We start from the raw sequence: 19,322 nt of genomic DNA on the forward strand, positions 1-19,322 counted from the left end.
CTTAGGTTGTAAGCTCTCTGAGACAGGAACCTCGCCATCTTGTTGACTGTAAAGCAACTAGCATATGACTGTATTAGGTTAATAATGCACTTAATTTGCCCATGTCCCATTGAGAAATGTCTTTTCATTTTGCTTAAATGGACAGCAGTGACTACTACTATCTGCTGTGGCCCATAGCTAATTTTTGCCACTACAACCAACCCCTCATGCTAATGGAGGCGTCTGACTGAACTCCATTAAGGTATTGGCTATTCCAGGCCTTCCATCCGCGAATCAGTCCCATGTTATTTCAGCTAGTCCGTCTTAAGCAGGTCCCATCTGCATTAGCAAATTTGGAAGGCAAGAAAGCCTTTGGCAATGGGGAAGGGGGAAGGAGCCCATGGGAAGTGAATTCATTAGGCTTGTTTAATATTGGGATCTCCCAGTGTCTCACTGAACCTGTCAGAAAATTAAACGTCCCTGGATTCTTCTGCGGTCCCTGGGTTGCCTGCCAGTGTGCGATGATAACTGTTCATAGAGTGTGCTCGTTGCTCGGGGCTGTCGCGGAACTGGCAGCCAGCGTGAGCAGGATTTATGTGCTGCTTTTCATTCTCAGCAGCTGGGCTCTTGTAACTGATGGACAGTAACCCAGTTTTGATGAGCAAAAGAGGGAGCGTGTGGATTTGAAACACATACAGAACGATTGGGAATAACCGACACACACAAAAAATGATTTGCTGGGGCAGGGCAGAGCGGAGACTGGCGCCTCTGTACTCGGATGGCCTGTATCAGTATATCATGGTGCCCCCAAATTAAAAATAAATCCCAAAGAGCTTTGCATGCCGCTGGAGATAATGGAATTACATGTGATTGCTGGTTTCAGTTTTCTCATTTTGATTGGAAAAGGCTCCAGTCAGGGGCTTTTCAAGAGTGGAGGGTAGGAGGCTGGATGGCTCAAGAGACTGGTGATAAGATGTGGAGCTTTATAGTGCTGTGTCTCTGGCTTGGCTCCAGCTTAGGTGAGGTGTCTTGTGGATCTCCTTCCCTCTAGAAGCAGTCCCTCTAAGGCCAGTGTGGGGGTAGATTGCCCTGCTGCTGTCTGCACAGAGCCCGGCTTTGCAGAGAGATGCGCAGTCTCTACGACAGTCAACCTGGCCTCTTTCACGAGTGCCAAACTCAATTACACTTTTAAAAATGCAGACTGTCCCCAGACGGAAACCTTCTCTCTGGGTGTGCGTGGGCGCGCGGATACCCTGGGGATGGGGAGCTGCGTGCTTGGGCACACACATTTTCCACACACATTTAACTGCATGACTGTCTTGCTCAGGAGGTGCTCAGCGAAGCGGCTGCTGCGTGCTGCCCATCAGATGCACTTTATTTACACCCCCGCCGCCTGGAATACCATAGCTCACAAAGCGAGAGCATTAAACATCCTTGCGAGGATGGAGGCAGGGCTCCCTGCATTGTACAGCTTAAACCACCTCTCAAGCAACCAAATGGCAGGGACCTATTTTAAGAACTCTGCTGGAGGCAGGTAAAGAGCAGTCTCGTATTCCCTTTGTTAAAAGGGCAGCTGCTTGAAGGATTCCTTGCTTGGTTAGAGTTTTCCAGAAAAACAGATTTCTCTCCCTTTCTGCTTCAGCCTGGGGAAAGCAGTGAGAATTCCCTGGAAAGATGCCTCTGGTGAAGAGGAACATTGAACCTCGTCACCTGTGCCGTGGCGCTCTTCCTGATGGGGTGACCAGCGAGCTGGAATGTGTGACCAACAGCACCTTGGCTGCCATCATCAAGCAGCTGGGTAGCCTCAGTAAGTTGAAAAGAGGAGGGAATGGATGGATCCTCTGTGGGGTTCTTAGGCAGAGTGGCTGTTTTGTTCATCATCTGCAAAAATCCCCACTTCGGGGCTTACTGGGTCAGAACTTCAGCTGGTGTGAATTGACTCCAGGATTGTGAGTGTGAAATGCTCAGGGAGATTAGAGAGGCTGCAAAAAGAGAAAACCCAATAATAATAATGGGGGATTTCAGCCATCCCATATTGACTGGGAAGATGTCACCTCAGGATGGGATGCAGAGATAAAATGTCTAGACATCATTAACGACGGCTGCTTGGAGCAGTAGTCCTGGAACCAGCAAGGAGAGAGGCAATTCTTGATTTAGTTCTAAGTGGTGCACAGGATCTGGTCCAAGAGGGGAATATGATTGAACTGCTCAGTAATAGTGACCATAATGTGATTAAATTTAACATCCTTGGGGGGAGAAATATCACAGAAACCTACCACAATGGCATTTAACTTCATGCCAATTTTTTTTTAAAAAAGCTCTAGAGGGAATCTGGCAATTCCAGGCCAGTAAGTCTAACTTCAATACCAGGCAAATTGGCTGAAACTATAGTAAAGAACAGAATTATCAGACATATGCATGAACACAATATGTTGGGGAAGAGTCAACACAGCTGGCAAAGGGAAATCATGCCTCACCAGTCTATTAGAATTCTTTGAGGGGGACAACAAACTTGTGGACAAGGGTGATCCAGTGGATATGATGCACTTGGACTTTAAGAAAGACTTTGACAAAGTACCACACCAAAAGCTCTTAAGCAAACCAAGCAGTCATGGGAAAAGAGGGAAGGTCCTCTCATAGATCAGTAACTGGTTAAAAGACAGGAAACAAAGGGTAGGAATAACTGGTCAGTTTTCACAGTGGAGTGAAATAAATAGCGAAGCCCCCAAGGATCTGTACTGGCACTAGTGCTGTTTAACATATTAATAAATTATCTAGAAAAAGGTGTAAACAACGAGGTAGCAAAGTTTGCAAATGATACAAAATTATTCAAGATAATTAAGTTCAAAGCTGACTGCGAAGAGTTACAAAGGGATCTCATAAAACGGAGTGACTCGGCAAGAAAATGGCAGATGAAATTCACTGTTAATAAACACAGAGTAATGCACATAATCCCAACTAGACATACAAAATGATGGAGACTAAATTAGCTGTTACCACTCAAGAACGAGATCTTGGAATCATCATGGATAGTTCTCTGAAAACATCTGCTCAGTGTGCAGCAGCAGTCAAAAAAGCGAACAATGTTAGAAGCCATGGAAAGGGATAGATAGTAAGACAATAAATATCAAAATGCCAAGATATAAATTCATGATACGCCCACACCTTGAATACTGCATGCAATTCTGGTATCCCCATCTGAAAAATGATATCAAATTGGTTTTTTATTCAGAGAAGGTTTTACAGCCCCGTCCCCCTCCCCTCACACCCTCAATATTATTGAAACTTAAATTGGGGAGTCTGAAGTAAGTTGGAAGGTGATTATTATGTACAGTACTTGAAACATAGACTGAAGCATTCAATATACCTCTTGCTATGGAAATAAATGTAAGTGAATAATCTGCAGTGTCCCCTATGAAGACCTGTTTTCTCACTGTAGTGATTTTTTTTTCCCCACATGTATTATTATGAATAGACCCTAGAAGTCCCAAATGAGATCAGGGCCACGTTGAGCTGAGCACTCTACAAACATGTAATAAGAGACAGTCCCTGCCCCCACAGAGTTTACATTCTAAAAAGACAAGACAGACAAAGCGTGTGAGGGGAAGAGAAGCCCAGAGAGATTAAGTGACTTGCCCAGGATCACACAGCAGGTCAGTAGCAGAGTCGAGGATATAATCCAGATTTCTTGATTTACAATCCAGGGACCTAAACACTAGGGCACACTGCCTCTTGTGGGGCATGTCGAAAGGGACCGTATATTTTAGGAGATCGAAAAGGGGATTCTGGGATCTTTTACCTCCACTGTCAAAGGTTGAATTTGGCCCAGATTGGTACTCATGCTGTTCATGGGTAATCACTAGCCTCTGCTAGATTAGTTTGGGGATATTTTTGCAGTGGTTAATATGTATCCAGATTGTAAAAGGCTCTAATTCTCTCCCCTCGCCCCACACCTTCCCCAGAAGCCGTTTCAGCAGAGAGGCTGAGGAGAGAAAGGGGTGTGGATAAACAGAGACCTTCTCTCTCGCCACGCTGTCACTCTGGCATCTTTCATCTGCATTATATTCACTTTTATTTTTAACCCCCCCCCCCACATGTTTTCTGAGCTGCTTAGAGCACAGCAGTTGATAATAGTGGGCCACATGCAGGGATCCCCACACACACACACGTACGACAATCCCCATGGTCTACTCATCACAAAGAATGGAAATAAATTAAACCAAGACTGGCTGAGTTGCTTTGCAACTGGATCAGATCAGAAAGCTGCAAAGCCCAGAGTTCCCTGTTATTGAAGAGTGTCCATCTGCATGAACAACTCCTTGAGCCTGAATCTGTGGGGATTGCTTGCTAGATGTAGTTGCAAAAAAAACCAAAACCAAAAAAAACCCAGCTCAGAACTGCCATCCTAAAGGTACCACATTTAAAACGATGTTATTTCTCGAAAGGAGAGAGAGGGAGAGATCAATCCAAATAAGTCGTGTACCAGGATTGAGTTAATATGATTCTCACCTGCAGATGTCAGTAGTGTTTTGATAAATGTTGTGATATTTAGACCTTTCCCACGTTAAAAGATTAACATGGAAATCTGATGAACTGTGAAATAATATAAGTAGCCTTAATTCAGAGTCTTTCAGCTGCATCAAAATGAGTAGCGGATTTTTTTCTTCTAAGCAGTTGATTCAGCCCTAGTACAGTTTTTGCTCATTCAAGATTGAATTCTTTCAGGACAGTTTAATTCGAATAGATGTTATTAAAATTCCCATGGACTGGGAACAATACTGATCTTGGCAGTCCTAGAGATCACTAACAGGGCAGTTATAGTGAACACACACACACACACACACACACACACACACACACACACACACACACACACTCACGTTAATACCTGGATTTGGCTATACCATTTCAGTCTCTAATAGGAAGCAGATAGTCTGATCCAATGGATAGAGCACTGGATGGGGACTGAGGAGACCTAGGTTTTATTCATAGCCCTTCCTCTGACCTGCTGTGTGACCCTGTGAAACTGCTTCTTGTGTATTTAGATTGTAAGCTCTCTGTGGGAGGGGCTGTCTCTTTGGTATGTGTGTGTACAGTGCCTGGCGCAACAGAACCCTGATCATGCTTAGTGTCTCTCGATTTCCTGCTCCCTATATGGCTCTTTTCCAATGTGACTGCCAGGTGCTGGCTTGTCCCCAGCCCAGGAAAGACCCCACTGCCCACGCCCAGAGACTCTTTCCAGGCACAGTTTTATTTTCTAAACATAGTCAAAACACAAAAGGAGTTTCTCAGCCCACCGTGGACTGCAGCTGCCAGAGGATTTTCCCCTTTGCCTCTCAGTGCCTCCTGCAGGATTCTCCCGGCCCTTTTCACAGAGCGCTGCCTCCCAGGGCTTTCTCCCACGAGACCCTTTTCCCTCAGCAGGTTCCCACTGCCTCGCCTCCCAGTGGACTGTGGCAGTCACAACCACATCCCATTCCTTACTGCCCCATCCTCTTAAATAGCTAAACTGGGAGCACCTGTTCTGGGACAGAGGTGTGGAACCTGTTGCACTTGAAGGGGCCAACCACCTGCTGTCAGTGACAAAATGGCCATTTTCCGCATTCAGAAACATGCAAAAATATTGATGTTAAAGCCACTTAGAATGAGGGTGGCTGCAGAGAACCTGTGCTGTTGGTTATATAGTGTAGCAAATCCATGGCCACTCAAGATTTCACCATTGTCTCTGGTGCTCACCGTGGCTATTGAGACCTTCAGGGCAATAGCAGGTGGTAGAAACAAGCTCCTGCTGGTTCAAAAGCAGAATTCTCCTTTGAGCTCAAGGAGAATATCTCCTTAGCGGACAGCAGTATGCAGCGGATGGCACACCTCAGAGCAGTTCTGATTCTGTGCCGCCGAAGGCAGTGCTGTGCACAAACACATCGGCTCATTACAATATACACAATTAATACACTTGGCCAGTTATACAATTTAGACATGAAACCAACAGTTAAAAGGAAATCAGTTCCATCAGGCATATTCCCGTCTTTCATTATCCCTTGCTTTGGCCACCAAAAAGGAACCTTTTACTGCACACACAAAATATGGAAAGATTCTTGCAAACAAGCCGACCTGTAATGGCTGAGCATGAGGGCTGGAGACTTGTCTTTCACATGTCTCCCAGGCCCCCTGGGAGGAATGCACTGCACATGCTTGTGGCTAGTTTGTTCAAACTGAAGGCTGCGCAGATCTGGGGAAATAATGTCTGGGAATGCAGACAGATGTCATGGAAAACAAATGGGAAGGCCAGGACTGCACTGGCTATGCCTGTCTTTTGTAGCGGAGTCCCCATGGGAAAATCCTTACATTTGCCTCTCTCTATAACTAAATCATCCATCTCTCAGTTGGGCTGCCATGTACACCCCTCTTTGCCTTTTGTTCTTTAAGGCAGACATGCTGAAGACATATTTGGAGAACTGTTCAATGAAGCCAATAGTTTCTATATGCGGATGAACTCCCTGCAGGAGAGGGTGGACCTTCTGGTGATCAAGGTCACTCAGTTGGACTCGACGGTGGAGGAAGGTAAGATGGGACTGGCTGGCAGGAGTTGTCTTTGTTCATCTCTCTTGTGTTGGTTGTAGAATGTGGAGGTTGCAGCTGGAAGGAATTTCAATTGTAACGTTGCTCTACTAAGATTTTACTAATATTTGGCCTGCTCCTTTCTCTCTCTCTGCCATGGAGAGTCATTCCAAAGGACCAGGGGGCAGTATCAGCCTGCTAGCCTGGAAGCCATTTAAAAAAACCCTAATTCTTATTTCCGCTGAGATTGTGAATGCCACAAACAGCCAAATTTAGAGGCAGCTTTTAGTGAGGAAGTTCCCAAGAAACCATGGGAGGTTTAGAGCCATGGAAATGGCTCTGCATCACCCCAGCTTGGAGGAACATAGCAATTGCCATAGACTGGCATCCTGTCACCAACCAGTGCCAGATTCTTCCAAGGAAGGTGCAAGGATCCCTGCCGAAGTCAGCTATGCACTCAAGTGCTCCCCGGGAACATGTCTTCCTAACCCCCTTAGCTGGAGGCCAGCTAATGCCATAAAGCAGGAGGGTTTGTATCCTTTCCAAAACTCCTTTATTTTAAACCCTTGCTCGCTCTTCTAACCCTGGATAACATAACTCGCAGCACGTTTTAGCTGTTCTCAGCTGCCGGAGCAGCCCCTGGGGTCTATGGCACCTGAGTGTAAGTTCGAGCAGCCCAGAGGGTTAAGGAAAGATTACCAATATGATCAGGACCATGATGTATTCTCTGGCTCATTCAAGTTACCAGAGTGTAACTGGCAACAGGATTTGTCCTCAAGTGTTGAATACTGGATCCAGCTGGCTGGAAGTCATTCTGGGGGCTGTGCCCGTTGCGACTCACGTCCTTCCCTTGGAAATGTTGCTGGGTGTTTCTTTAAGAAGATCATCCCTGTGCTGTCTCAAAGGTAGCCCCGTGTAATGCCACAGTTGCTATGGTTATTTGTTCATTGAATCCCTGAAATGCAGATAACTTATCAGTCATGTCTCAGTGCTTCTCATGGGCAGCATTAGGTATCTGCTGATGCGGCCATGAACAGCCCGTCACCCGGGATCACAGCAGCTACCCACCTGGACAAGGAGAATCGGACAGTCTGTCACTGCCACTCCTTAACCCTTGCAGAGAGAAGGGGGCAATCCCTCCCTTCCAGACCACCCCTCCCTCCTTGTGTGGTGTAGCTGCTGCCTTGGCAGCCCTCCATGCAAAATGTGTTAAGAGAAAATACCGCAGGCAAACATATGAACAGTTACCTTGTTTGGGAGCAGAGAGAACACAGGCAATTATTTGATCAACTCACCGCATGAGATTAGCCTGAGAGAGAAGCGGAGGACGGCAGGGAAGCAGGAAACCTGCCTAATTAATAAATGTGACTGATGGACAGTCAGACATCTGAAGAAGCACTACAAACATCCCAATGGAGGCTAGAGACATGGAGATCTATGCACTGAAACACAGGCAGCAGACACCGGCACTTAGGTACATGAGTGCAGGACGTAACACATATGGAGCCTCTCTCTTGCTAAACAAATGCGCAGTGTGTCTGCAGATGAGAGCTGGGAGGGAAATGATTTTCCCATCCTAGGCAAATTTATGAGATACTGAAAAAATATCCCACCCTGAATAAGGGCGAGAAATCATTCTCAAATCTGTCTACAGACTGAAAAGCCGAAAAAAACTTTTGGCTCCAGTTAATCAAAATGTTTCATTTTGACAACTTTTAAACTTTTTTTCCAAACATTTTTTTAGTCAAAAAAAGTGTTGAAACTAACCTGTTCCTGCAAAAAGTTTGGGTTTGATAAATCGGCATTTGCTGATGTTAAAAAGTTTCATTGAAAAATTCCTGACCACTTCTATTGCAGACACACGCAGCCTGGCTAGAGAGCGGATTCAATGGATAGAGGTTGCTTCCTGGCCCGCTGAACAGGCTAGGAGACAGCCATGACTGTGTTGGGATATCTGATGTGGCAACTTGATGTCTTTTTGAATACTGGGGAGAAGAAGGAGGAGTGTGGCAAATGCTAAGAGATCCACAAAGCCAGAGTCCCAGCAAATAGCAGAGGGAGGCCAGTGCAATCTTTCTGATGAGGCATTAGGAGTTAGAGATGAATCTCAAGTTTAGCCTGGATCAGAACTTCCACAGAGTTTCAGGATGTTCTGATCTGGGGGGTTGGTTCAGGCCCATCTCTAATAAAAATTGGCCAAGACAGCCTGGTTGCATATAGTTCAGAGTAGACAGTACCACTGTTTGTAAAAGTGTCACGCTGCATGTGGCTGCAAAGGATGTTAGAAAATTAAAATAGGACTTAGCATTGGTCTTAGGCTGGAAAAATTCCTCTGCACAAAATCCCATTGCACTCTTCCACGTTCCTTCCCTTTCAGAGCAAAATTGCTGTGTTTTACACGAATCAAAAGGTGGATTTTCCAAGTGCCACTGTTCCATGCAAAGGAGACTTAACCAGGGTCGAGAATCTGCCCCAGTAAATTTGCATATGTATCTGACAGAATCTCGCTCACTCCCTCCATTAGAGACAGTTTGCCTTTCCTTGGACATTTAGCCTCTGTAACATCCCTGCATTCATACAGCTTACACTGAATCCTGCCACGAGTAAACTTCACCGAATGTAGGTCTCTTTCAGTTCAGTGATGAAAACCTGCCCACTTCCCGTCAAAGGAGGGAAGCCTGTCAGCAGGGCTGTCACAGCGTAGGCCTGTGTGCAAGCTCAGAGTGGTTCCTTCTTTTGGCAAAATGCTGTTTTCCAGCTGGTGGGAGTTCCTGCAGCACGACTCGTAGTGGAGTTGGCATCTCAGGCAGTCAGCAGGAAAGCTTCGGATGGCTCAAGTGGCTGTGCCGGAGGCTGGATTTGTGCCTCCCACTCTCCCCACGCACAGCTCTGCCTCACGTGCCCACATGCAGGAGAGGCCGGGGCAAATGCTCACCGATCAAAAGGGCTGGGTGGATTGTCACCGACTGGGGGGGGAAATGCCAGAAATTCTGGTTGGTGCCATCAGAGAGGCCTTGATTTTAATTGTGAAATAACACAGGGGTGGAAATATTAATGCCTAGGCACCACTGGAATCCAAAGGGACCTGGGACAAGTCTCTAGCCTGCACAAATAAACTCAAATTGAACACGAGCCAACCTTTTAGTCTAGTATCAGAGGGGTAGCCGTGTTAGTCTGGATCTGTAAAAGCAGCAAAGAGTCCTGTGGCACCTTATAGACTAACAGACGTTTTGGAGCATGAGCTTTCGTGGGTGAATACCCACTTGCATCCGACGAAGTGGGTATTCACCCACGAAAGCTCATGCTCCAAAACGTCTGTTAGTCTATAAGGTGCCACATGATTCTTTGCTCCTTTTAGTCTAGAGTATCCAAGTCTGGTTCATGTTTTGAATAGCTGTACATTTACATGCTGGGTATTGGATGAGGCCTGCAGGCATGCAGCACGCGTGTTGGGCACAGGGGAGGCATGCAGTGTGAGTGCTGGATGCAGTGCACATGCTGGGCACAGGTGGGACAGTCAAACACACAATGTGAGTGTTAGGGCTGCAGTGCTCAAATGCGAGGACATAGTGTGAATGGCAAGTGGCCTTGTTAGGGCAGGGTGCAGAGAGCAAAGGCCAGGCACGTGGCCCAGTGCTGGGTGAAAGGTGCAGGAGTTGTGTTGAGAATACAAACAGCAGTCCCTCAGCCTTTCCCCGGGCACATTAAGGTTTCTTTCTCGTGTGGTCACAGTTTCACTGCAAGACATCAACATGCGGAAAGCGTTCAAGAGCTCAACTGTGCAGAACCAGCAGGTGGTCTCTCGGAACTCCATCCCTAACCCCGTGATGGAGATGTACCAACGCTGTGACAAGCCGCCACCGCTCAACATCCTCACGGCATACAGGTAAGGGGTGTGGGGGCTGGGCAACGTGCCTCATGCCCACTGTGCGACTTCGGCGTATGGTTCAATATAGACCAAACAAGCCCTAGCCGAGCCAAACCTACTTTGCAAGAGATTGTTTCCTATCAAATCGGAAGGACCCACTTCTGATCAGCCTTACCCCAGTTTTACTCGTATGTAACTCCATTGCCTTCAGTGGTGTTACTTCAGGCCCCTTATCCCTTCGCTTGTACACTCTGTTCATGCGGCTGTATGGGGCTTCCTCTGGAAGTCCATTGGTGCCCTTGTCCTCAAGTGCTGTGATGGAGTCAGCCTGAAGTCACAGTTGTGTCGAGTGGTGTTACTGGGTGGTTACAGGAGAATATTGGTCCGCTCTTTGATGATGGTTCAGTAAATGATGCTCTTTTCTCGGCTGTTCAGCTGTCTCGGCATTGCAGCTACAAGACAATCGAAACTACCCAGAGTTTATTTAATACAGCCAGTAATACTCTGTACTTGCACAGTGCAGATCATCCAGTGATAAACGTGATGTGAGAAAGTGTCACTAATCACCAACAGATTGAAGCTAAATATGGCTTGGATCATCCAAAAAGGCAGGAACCCAACGCCCACCCTCATGTATATCTAGGGGTGGGAGGGAGTGGTAACATTTGGGAGCTTCTTTGGACAATTAGAGACTCTCCTGGAATTCTATATCAGCCTGTATGTCAAACAGGCCTTAATAAATCACTACCTTTGAAGCCAATAGTATTTTCCATTTTTTAGCAATTACTTCTGAGTGTCATCTGGGCCAAATCCTTAATGATCTATGCAGTGGTGAGAGGGGAATGGGTGGAGAGCGAGATGGGGATGGAACAGTGAAGAGGATGGAAGGAGGCAGCTGGACAGAAGGAAAGAGGCAACTGTAGGCTGAAGGGAGGAATAGCTCAGTGGTTTGAGCATTGGCTTGCTAAACCCAGGGTTATGAGTTCAATCCTTGAGGGGGCCACTTAGGGATCTAGGGCAAATATTAGTACTTGGTCCTGCTAGTGAAGGCAGGGGGCTGGACTCAATGACCTTTCAAGGTCCCTTCCGGTTTTAGGAGATTGGTATATCTCCAATTATTTCTTTCAAAGAGGTGTCTTGCCACCAGCCCGCAGAACTCATTGGGGTTCATTTCCCAAGTGCTGGGCTCATTAACGTGCCTTTGTTTTTAGCCATTAAATAATTAATAACATTTCATCCTGTTGCTGAGAATTTCCTCTACCCATCCCCAATGCTGCTGTGATAATTTCAGAGACGACAAGAAAGATGGCCTCAAATTCTACACCGACCCTTCATATTTCTTCAACTTGTGGAAGGAGAAGATGCTGCAGGCGACTGAGGACAAGAGAAAGGAGAAACGCAGGCAGAAGGTAAAAGCATCAGAGAAGGCTCTGAATCGGGCCTAAGATGAGGCTGGTCTGGACTTAGTTTGATAGCCTGATACTGTTATAGTGTCCTTCTGAAAAGGGTGCAGTATCTCTCGCTCTCTCTGTCATATCTGAGGTGCCCTTCACCGTACTATTGTCCTCAAACTCATGGCCAGTCAATGCTGCTCTGGTAGGAGTCACTTGTGAAGGAGGCCTACTAGTTTCCCCCCTTAGCACCCGAACAGGTTGACAGCCCAAGGAGCCTGGGATGGAGCTTGGGTATTCTCACCCCATGTGCGCCAGTCACCAGTTTCGAGGTTTTTACATTCAGGAAACATACAGATCTCCTAATGTCCAGACCGGCAATAAAAGAATCACGAGACAGTCTGGTGTCAATGAGTTTCTGGTGTGTTGCTTGCTCTTGTTTGGGGAGTTGTATGACACTGAAACCTTTGAAAAACAAATCCCTCTTGGCTATTTTTGACATTATGCTACCTTGATTGAAGTCCCCTACGTGCCCCTTAGCTATATGGCACTCAAGGGATTGGCCCCTGAGAACAGAAATATAAAAGAAATCTGGGGTTTCAGTGGTAGGTAAAGGCTCCCCCATTGCTTTTCTTTTTAAAGAGCCCAGGGACAGAAAAGCAGGTTTTAAAATAGAAGCAAGCCCCGCACGTGGTCAGAGAACATGTTTAAGGCCTGGGTTGAAGAGAAACAAGCTTATCCCATAAGCACCAGTGGATGCTGCTGGACCTTGTCTTGTCCTGTTTGCTTTGGCTAATGCCTATTCTGATGGGAGGTGTCAGAGCAATGGGTGTAGGAATGGCCCACTGGAATTCAAAGGCTCACATGGGCTATGCAACAAGGGGCTTATGGCATGAGCTTGAGATTCACCCTGACACTATTACCTCCATCAAGTGTGACTGTGGACTTGAGTTTCCATGTTCTCATAGACTTTAAACTCTGGAGGGACCACCATGATCACCTAATCTGACTTCCTGCACATTGCAGGACACAGAACCTCACCCACTCCTAACCTCCGGCTGAGTTACTGATGTCCTCACTGTTCTCTGGGTTGTTAGTAGTTTGGCTTCCAAATCTACATGGAAATCATATGGAAAGTCTCTGGAATGTATTCCAGACTCCAATGATTCCATCCCAGCTTTCACAGCTAACTGTACCAGTTTAGAAGGTGAAGACACTGGCTGAACCTGCAGGTGCTCACAGCCTTCGGTTCCATTGTTCATGTTCTGGGCTGCTCCAGAAGCAGCTTTGCGATTGTGATTGGTGTTTAGATCAGCACAACCTTATTGCATAATTGAATGAAAAGCAGGTAGTGGTGGTGCACCAGGACTCATTATTACAGGAGGGAAAGGGAGCATGGAGGGGCAGTGCTGACGATGTGTCCTAGTGGTTGGGACCCAGGATCTAAAATAATATATCCTGAGAATTCCATTATTGTTTGGTATCCCAGTTACCCTTATACACGTAACCTAAAATCCTTACTTGAAGTCAAGCTCAAGCAAACATTGCACTATGTACAGTCAGCAGCCATCCTGCGGTCATGCTAACAGGACAGTGCTTATCTGCTTCCAGGAGCAGCGGTTAGTGGAAGATTCCACCCGGGAGGTGAAGAAAGTGAGAAAAGCTCGCAACCGGCGCCTGGAGTGGAACATGATGGCATATGATAAAGAATTCCGTCCCGATAACAGGTTCTCACCATCCCCATATCACATGGCCTCATCGGAAGGATCACTGTCCCCAGATAATAGGCAGGTTTTCTGTATTACACGCTTATTGTTTTTCTTTGCTTTTCTTCACCTTTCTTTTTCCTTTTTGATTTTCTGGGTGAATTGGTTCCTCGTGGCAGTGAAGGACTCTTAGCGCTGGCTAGGAAGCAGATGCAGGGAAGGCAGGCACTGTGCTGCTTAGCACATGCACCTGTGTTCTGATGTGCAACACCCCTGCTAGGTTGGTCCTGCACCTGCCAAATGATGTCTAGTTCTGCATTGGTTTTGTGATCTCTGTGTGGAGCTGAGATGAGACCAGAACATTTTTCATTTGGGACCTAAGCTAGGATTTCCACCCAGTTGAGCTGAAAGGCTAATTTGTTAGCCTGCAAGGCTATTGCCACCTCTCTACCCTCTGCTTGCACCATCCCAATACTGTCTTGCATGTTTGTATTTTGGTGGCTACACATCATGTCTCCCAATGTTGATGCCTTGATCCCAAATGCCAGTAGGTGCCATCATACTCCTCCCTGACCTGTCCTCACCTTGCCTTCTCTCCAGGCCCTCCATACAGGAATACAACCTTTGGTATTTTTCTGTGCAATAGATCTTATGCGTCAGATGCAGCTGATCACTCATACCCGGCCAGTCCTAACCACCCTGCACAGCAGATATTAGCTCCAGCCTCACACCTGTCAACAGACAACAAAGAGATCATCCTGGTCGCTAACCAGGCCCAGGAACATGTCTACAGGCCCTCAGCAGCAGGAAGCCGTCAGAACAGTCTCAACCGAGTCCAGCAGCCCCATGTGCCGCAGCATCCAGAGACTATATTGAATGGACCAAGACCTCAGATAGTCAAGGAGTATGGGTATGGATTTCAACCTGCTTTCCTTCATCCAGTGACCTGTTTGTCCCTTTAAATGAGTTTAGTGCTTTGGAAAGGTGCCAGGTTGACAGCCATAGAAAGTGAGGTCCTCTGTCCACAGAACAAGTACACGATAGGCAGCAGCTGTCACATACATGGTCCTTCTGTAAGTGCACCTTACCATTCACAAGGTGAGAGATGGTAGTTCAGTCTCCATGGCCCATTCAGTCCTTTAGTCAAGTGATCAGCCTGCCAACAAGAACATCAGTTGGTGCCATCTGTGAGAGTGCTTTGTGAGAGGTCAACACCTGCCTATCAGGAACTGCACTCAGAAAACACCATCTCCTTTCACATCATGCCACAGTGATGACTAGACCAGTACAAGACTGGTCCAAATTCAGTCCAGTAGCCTTGATATGTAAAGATCCCTATCTTAGGGTACATCCAGACTACCCGCTGTATCGGCGGGTAGCGATCGATTTTTCGGGGATCGATATATCGCGTCTCATCTAGATGCGGTATATCGATCCCCGAACGCGCTCCCGTCGACTCTGGAACTCCACCGGAGCGAGCGGCGGTAGCGGAGTTGACATGGGGAGCCACGGACGTCAATCCTGCACCGTGAGGACCCGAGGTAAATCGATCTAAGATACTTTGACTTCAGCTACGCTATTCACGTAGCTGAAGTTGCGTATCTTAGATCGATACCCCCCACAGTGTAGCCCAGCCCTAAGTCCCAACTCCCTGACTCATCCAGCCTTCCCCTTGCTACCAGCCTTTATTGTCACCTAAAGATAAACTAATGTCAAAAAAGTCACATGCAAGCTCAGATTCTGCCCTCTGACATCCCGTGGAACCCTGAACAGGGTTATATTTGAGGGCAGAATTTGGCCCGCGATGGTTTCTGCCAATTAGAAGGTGGCAGGGGAGGGGAAATCTTTTGTTCAGGACCTTGGACAGCTTCCTGTGAGCACTTGGCTTGGGGAGACCTTACCTATTCTGCAAGCCTTCTCCTTCTCTTTGTCAGTGCCCTCCAGGTTCATGATCCCATGGGAGCTCGTACTCCGGAGTCACAAGCAAAACAAAAGACTAAAAAATAATTCAACCCATTCACCTGCGATGGTCCTTTAAAGGTTCTAAACTCAATTCTCTCCCTGGGTATGCCTGCACTGCAATAAAAGATCCAGGGCATGGGCACCACTGGCCTACCTCAGCGGACTTGGGCTCACAGGGCTCGGGCTGCGGGGCTATAAAATGGCAGTGTAGATGTTTGGGTTTGGGCTGGAGCCCAGGCTCTGAGACCCCGGGAGACTCCAGCTCGAGCCTGAACATCTACCCTGCTAATTTTAGCCCCACCAGCCCAAGTCAGCTGACCCAGGCTCTGAGACTTGGTGCTGAGGGTTTTTTATTGCAGTTTTTTATTGCACCCTCTCTCTGTGTGTCTGCACCATGAAATAAAATGATGTCAGTCTTCAAAGATCATTATGTAACACTTTGTATCCTGAGCCTAACAGGGTCCTACAGACTGTCACACGGCTCCTTCTAATTCAGTATCACTTTGAATGTCTAAAGTGACCGATGCCAGGGGCTTCAGAGGAAGGTGTAATCTCCCCTGGACCGTTACAAAAATAAACGTAAATGCACAATTCTGTACAACAGGAGGGAGATTTCATCCTGACCCCAGCAGTCGGTCAGACCAGCCTTGACACAGAATAATTGGTAGCCCCTTTAGCTTTGTCCCACCCGGCGTAACTGCGGAGACGGTTCCTGGTATGATGCAGGGACTTAACTGGCTTTTCTGAATGAGTCTGAAGCGCCTCACTGTTACCTGCCCCTTTGGCGTCGCGCAAAGCAAAGACATTTCCCAAACAATAACTAGACAATTTTTTTTCTTTTGGGTGGAACGCTGATGTATCAGATGCTGTGGACCCCTGTCACAGCAGTTCCCATACAGAGGCACAATGTACAGACGTAAGGATGGGGATTCAGCCTGATCTCTGTATTCCCCTTTTTGTACGTTTAAATGATCAGTCACTCAGTTGGACTTCAGCATAGTCTTTCAAGGTGAAATACAGGTGACCAGAGGGAACATAACCTTCCAGGCCATCTGAGGCCACTTTCACCAGCGTCTCAGCTCTCACTCAAGATTTACAAGCTTCTCTCCCCTCACTGCTTTGCCTTACACCCTCCTTCAGTTGCTGTCCTGCCCCTGCCTCTCAGCAAGTAAATTTCACATGTTTTTACACACTTGCTGAATGGCAAACTGGTCCAAGCTACAGTATCATACGGCTTATTCCCATTGTCTAATCAGCTTCCGTGGCCCAGACACTTCCTTGGCAGTTACACCTGCTGGAGCCAGGCCTGGAGGTGGTCCGGTATATCCGCTTACAAGGACTGAGTTCCCTGTCGTGTTTGGTGTTTGTGTCTTTTCAGGTGACACTTTAGAAAGTGGTCTGCTTTTGTTACCAAAGTGGGTTTCTCTGAATATATAGGAATCATTTCAAATGCAGCCACTGCTGGGGTGGAACATGGGAGCTGTTTACCAGCACATAGCTGAGCTGCGCAATAGTTTAGGACAGGCAGTGGAGATAAATGTCATGCCCACTTTAAACTGCAGGGGGAATTGAGCGTGTGCATTTCCCAAAGCTGGAATTTATCTGGGATATTTTGGTTCCACTAGGTGACCCTGAGTAGCAGGTGCTTGATGTTATGGTTCATGTGTGGTATTTCTTTAGCAAGCGTGATTTCTGCCATTGCCATTGATTTGCTTTCTGTCCTTTAATTGTTGCAGTCCCCAGCAGATGCCCCTGGCAGAATACTTTGTGCCTCCTGCTCCTCCGCCCCCGCCCCCTGTGATACCCTCTGCTCAGACTGCCTTCGACAGCCCCATCTCAGCACCTCCCGCCATGGCACCCAGTGCTGCAGCCTCTGTGGCTCACTCGTCATATGCACCTTCCCCGCCTCCGGCTCCACCCTGCCCATATTCTGCTTCCCCCCCTCAGACTGGCCCGATGGGGCCCCCCGTCGCACCTCCCCCACCTCCACCTGGTCCTCCAACAGTCGCTGCCTCGCCGGCTCACTCGGCGTCACCCCCGACGGCGGCGGTTGAACCTCGGAAACCTCAGATCCCTCTGATACCAATGAGCGATGCCAGGAGCGACCTGCTTGCTGCAATTCGCAGGGGTGAGTTACAACCTGGGACACTGGCACTGACCAGCAGTGGCGGGGGGTCTCAGCTCAGCGGAGACGGAGAGAGAAGGACACGTTGGGGATTCCAGCAGACACACATGCCCGCACACGCTAGAGGCCTGAGCCAAAGCCCATTGTAGTCAGTGCAAAGTCTCCCACTGGTTTCCATGGTCTGGGATCAGGCTCTGCATGCTCAGGGAACTTGTGAAGAAGATTGTATTGCTAACGTTACCTGTAAACACTGAAGAGAGGGGAATTATTGATGTGGGGGTAGAAGTAGGAGAGATGGGATGAAACTGAGCAAAGGACCATTCAGTCTGGATATCAGGGAAAAAGTACTGCATGCACTGAAGCCCAGCTTCCCAGGGGACGTGGTGGAAAGCCCCATCATTTGGGAGGTTTAAAACTGGACTGCACAGAGCACAAGCAGACGCCCAGTAGGGAACAAGCTTGCACTAGGCACCGTGGAGAAGGTGGTGGACAGCATGAGCTAATGTGCCTTTTCCTTCTCCATGTCTGCTAACAATGCTGGGTTGAACAGTAGGGAGGGAGGCAGGCTGTGGCTGTGCAACCCTGTGTAGCCCACTGGTGGGCGGGCGGGTGGGTGTTTTACAGGTCCTCCTCTGTGCCAGAGCCATGGAGGAGATGAGTCAGCTACAGCACCAGGTAGGGAGCTGTAGCTCAAGCTACAGCAGCCAGTGCTTTTAGTTCCAAACGTCCCTGGGTCACTCTTTGGTATGCGGGCCAATAAGGTGGCCATCACACATGCTGATATAGACAATGGGTGTAAGCCATTGCTGACCTTGGAGATTTCCCATCCTCTCTACTGCAGGAATTCAACTCCGGAAAGTCCAGGAACAGTGGGAACAGGAGGCGAAGAAGGAACCGGTTGGCAATGATGTAGCCACTATCCTGTCCCGCCGGATTGCCGTGGAGTACAGCGAATCCGACGATGACTCGGAACTGGACGACAATGAGTGGTCAGATTAAGAGAGCTCAGCATGCTGTGTTGGCGTGTACTCCCCCCCATCCCTGCTTCTCCACAAGGAGGTGTGTATGGCTGGGTTCCCCTGAAAGTGAATGCTGACCACCGTCAGCACGTAGTGTGACTTATTCAGGAGCTTTGCTTTTACACCATGTTGCATTGTTGAAGAAACGACGGTAGTGTTGTCAGTGGAGAGTGCGCAGTGGTGGGACATGCTTTAAAAGCAGCAGGCATCTGCCCAGAATCTCGTCAGGTGTGGCTATGACACTTTATAATGCTGAGAACACAATGAGGCGGGGATCAGTGGAGTTACTCTGGATTTACACCAGGGTGGCAGCAGTCAGAAGCTGGTCCCATGCATGTGTTTTTAGAGAAACAAAACTGCAGAAACAGCACTGCTTATTTGGCCAGATGTTAATTTTATAATGAAAAGCTCCTGAAAAAGCATCCTGTTCCCCTAGCAAATACCGCCACATGGTTATAGGTGTCTAGAGACCACAGTTCACTTGTTTGTATTTTCTGCAGATTTTTAAAATTGTTGGGATTTGGACCATATGAGCCAGGGGAAAGCTTTGTTCATTGCCATGAAAGTTACATGCAGAAAGAGTCTGTTTTCCCTTTAAAGTGATGTTGTTAGCTTTGCGTTCTGACAGTCAGAAAGGAGAGTTCTCTGCTGTCTCCCAGTTTCACTTTTAAGAGCACATCATAGGGAGGCACAGATGTTTGTGGCATGGTTATA

The 19,322-nt window shown here is 47.6% G+C and overlaps 1 protein-coding gene across 1 annotated transcript; it reads left to right on the forward strand.

Moving 5' to 3' along the window:
• Positions 1 to 1,653: 1,653 nt before the first annotated feature.
• Positions 1,654 to 19,048, forward strand: LOC123377711 (wiskott-Aldrich syndrome protein family member 3-like). The gene is made up of 8 exons (XM_045030921.1): positions 1,654 to 1,786; positions 6,406 to 6,540; positions 10,270 to 10,423; positions 11,697 to 11,814; positions 13,408 to 13,583; positions 14,149 to 14,412; positions 17,201 to 17,592; positions 18,431 to 19,048. The coding sequence occupies exons 1-8, from the start codon at positions 1,654 to 1,656 to the stop codon at positions 18,586 to 18,588; spliced, it is 1,530 nt and encodes a 509-aa protein (XP_044886856.1). The 3' UTR covers positions 18,589 to 19,048.
• Positions 19,049 to 19,322: the final 274 nt, after the last annotated feature.

Source organism: Mauremys mutica, chromosome 9 (assembly GCF_020497125.1).
Source record: "Mauremys mutica isolate MM-2020 ecotype Southern chromosome 9, ASM2049712v1, whole genome shotgun sequence".
Classification (NCBI taxonomy): Eukaryota; Metazoa; Chordata; order Testudines; family Geoemydidae; genus Mauremys; species Mauremys mutica.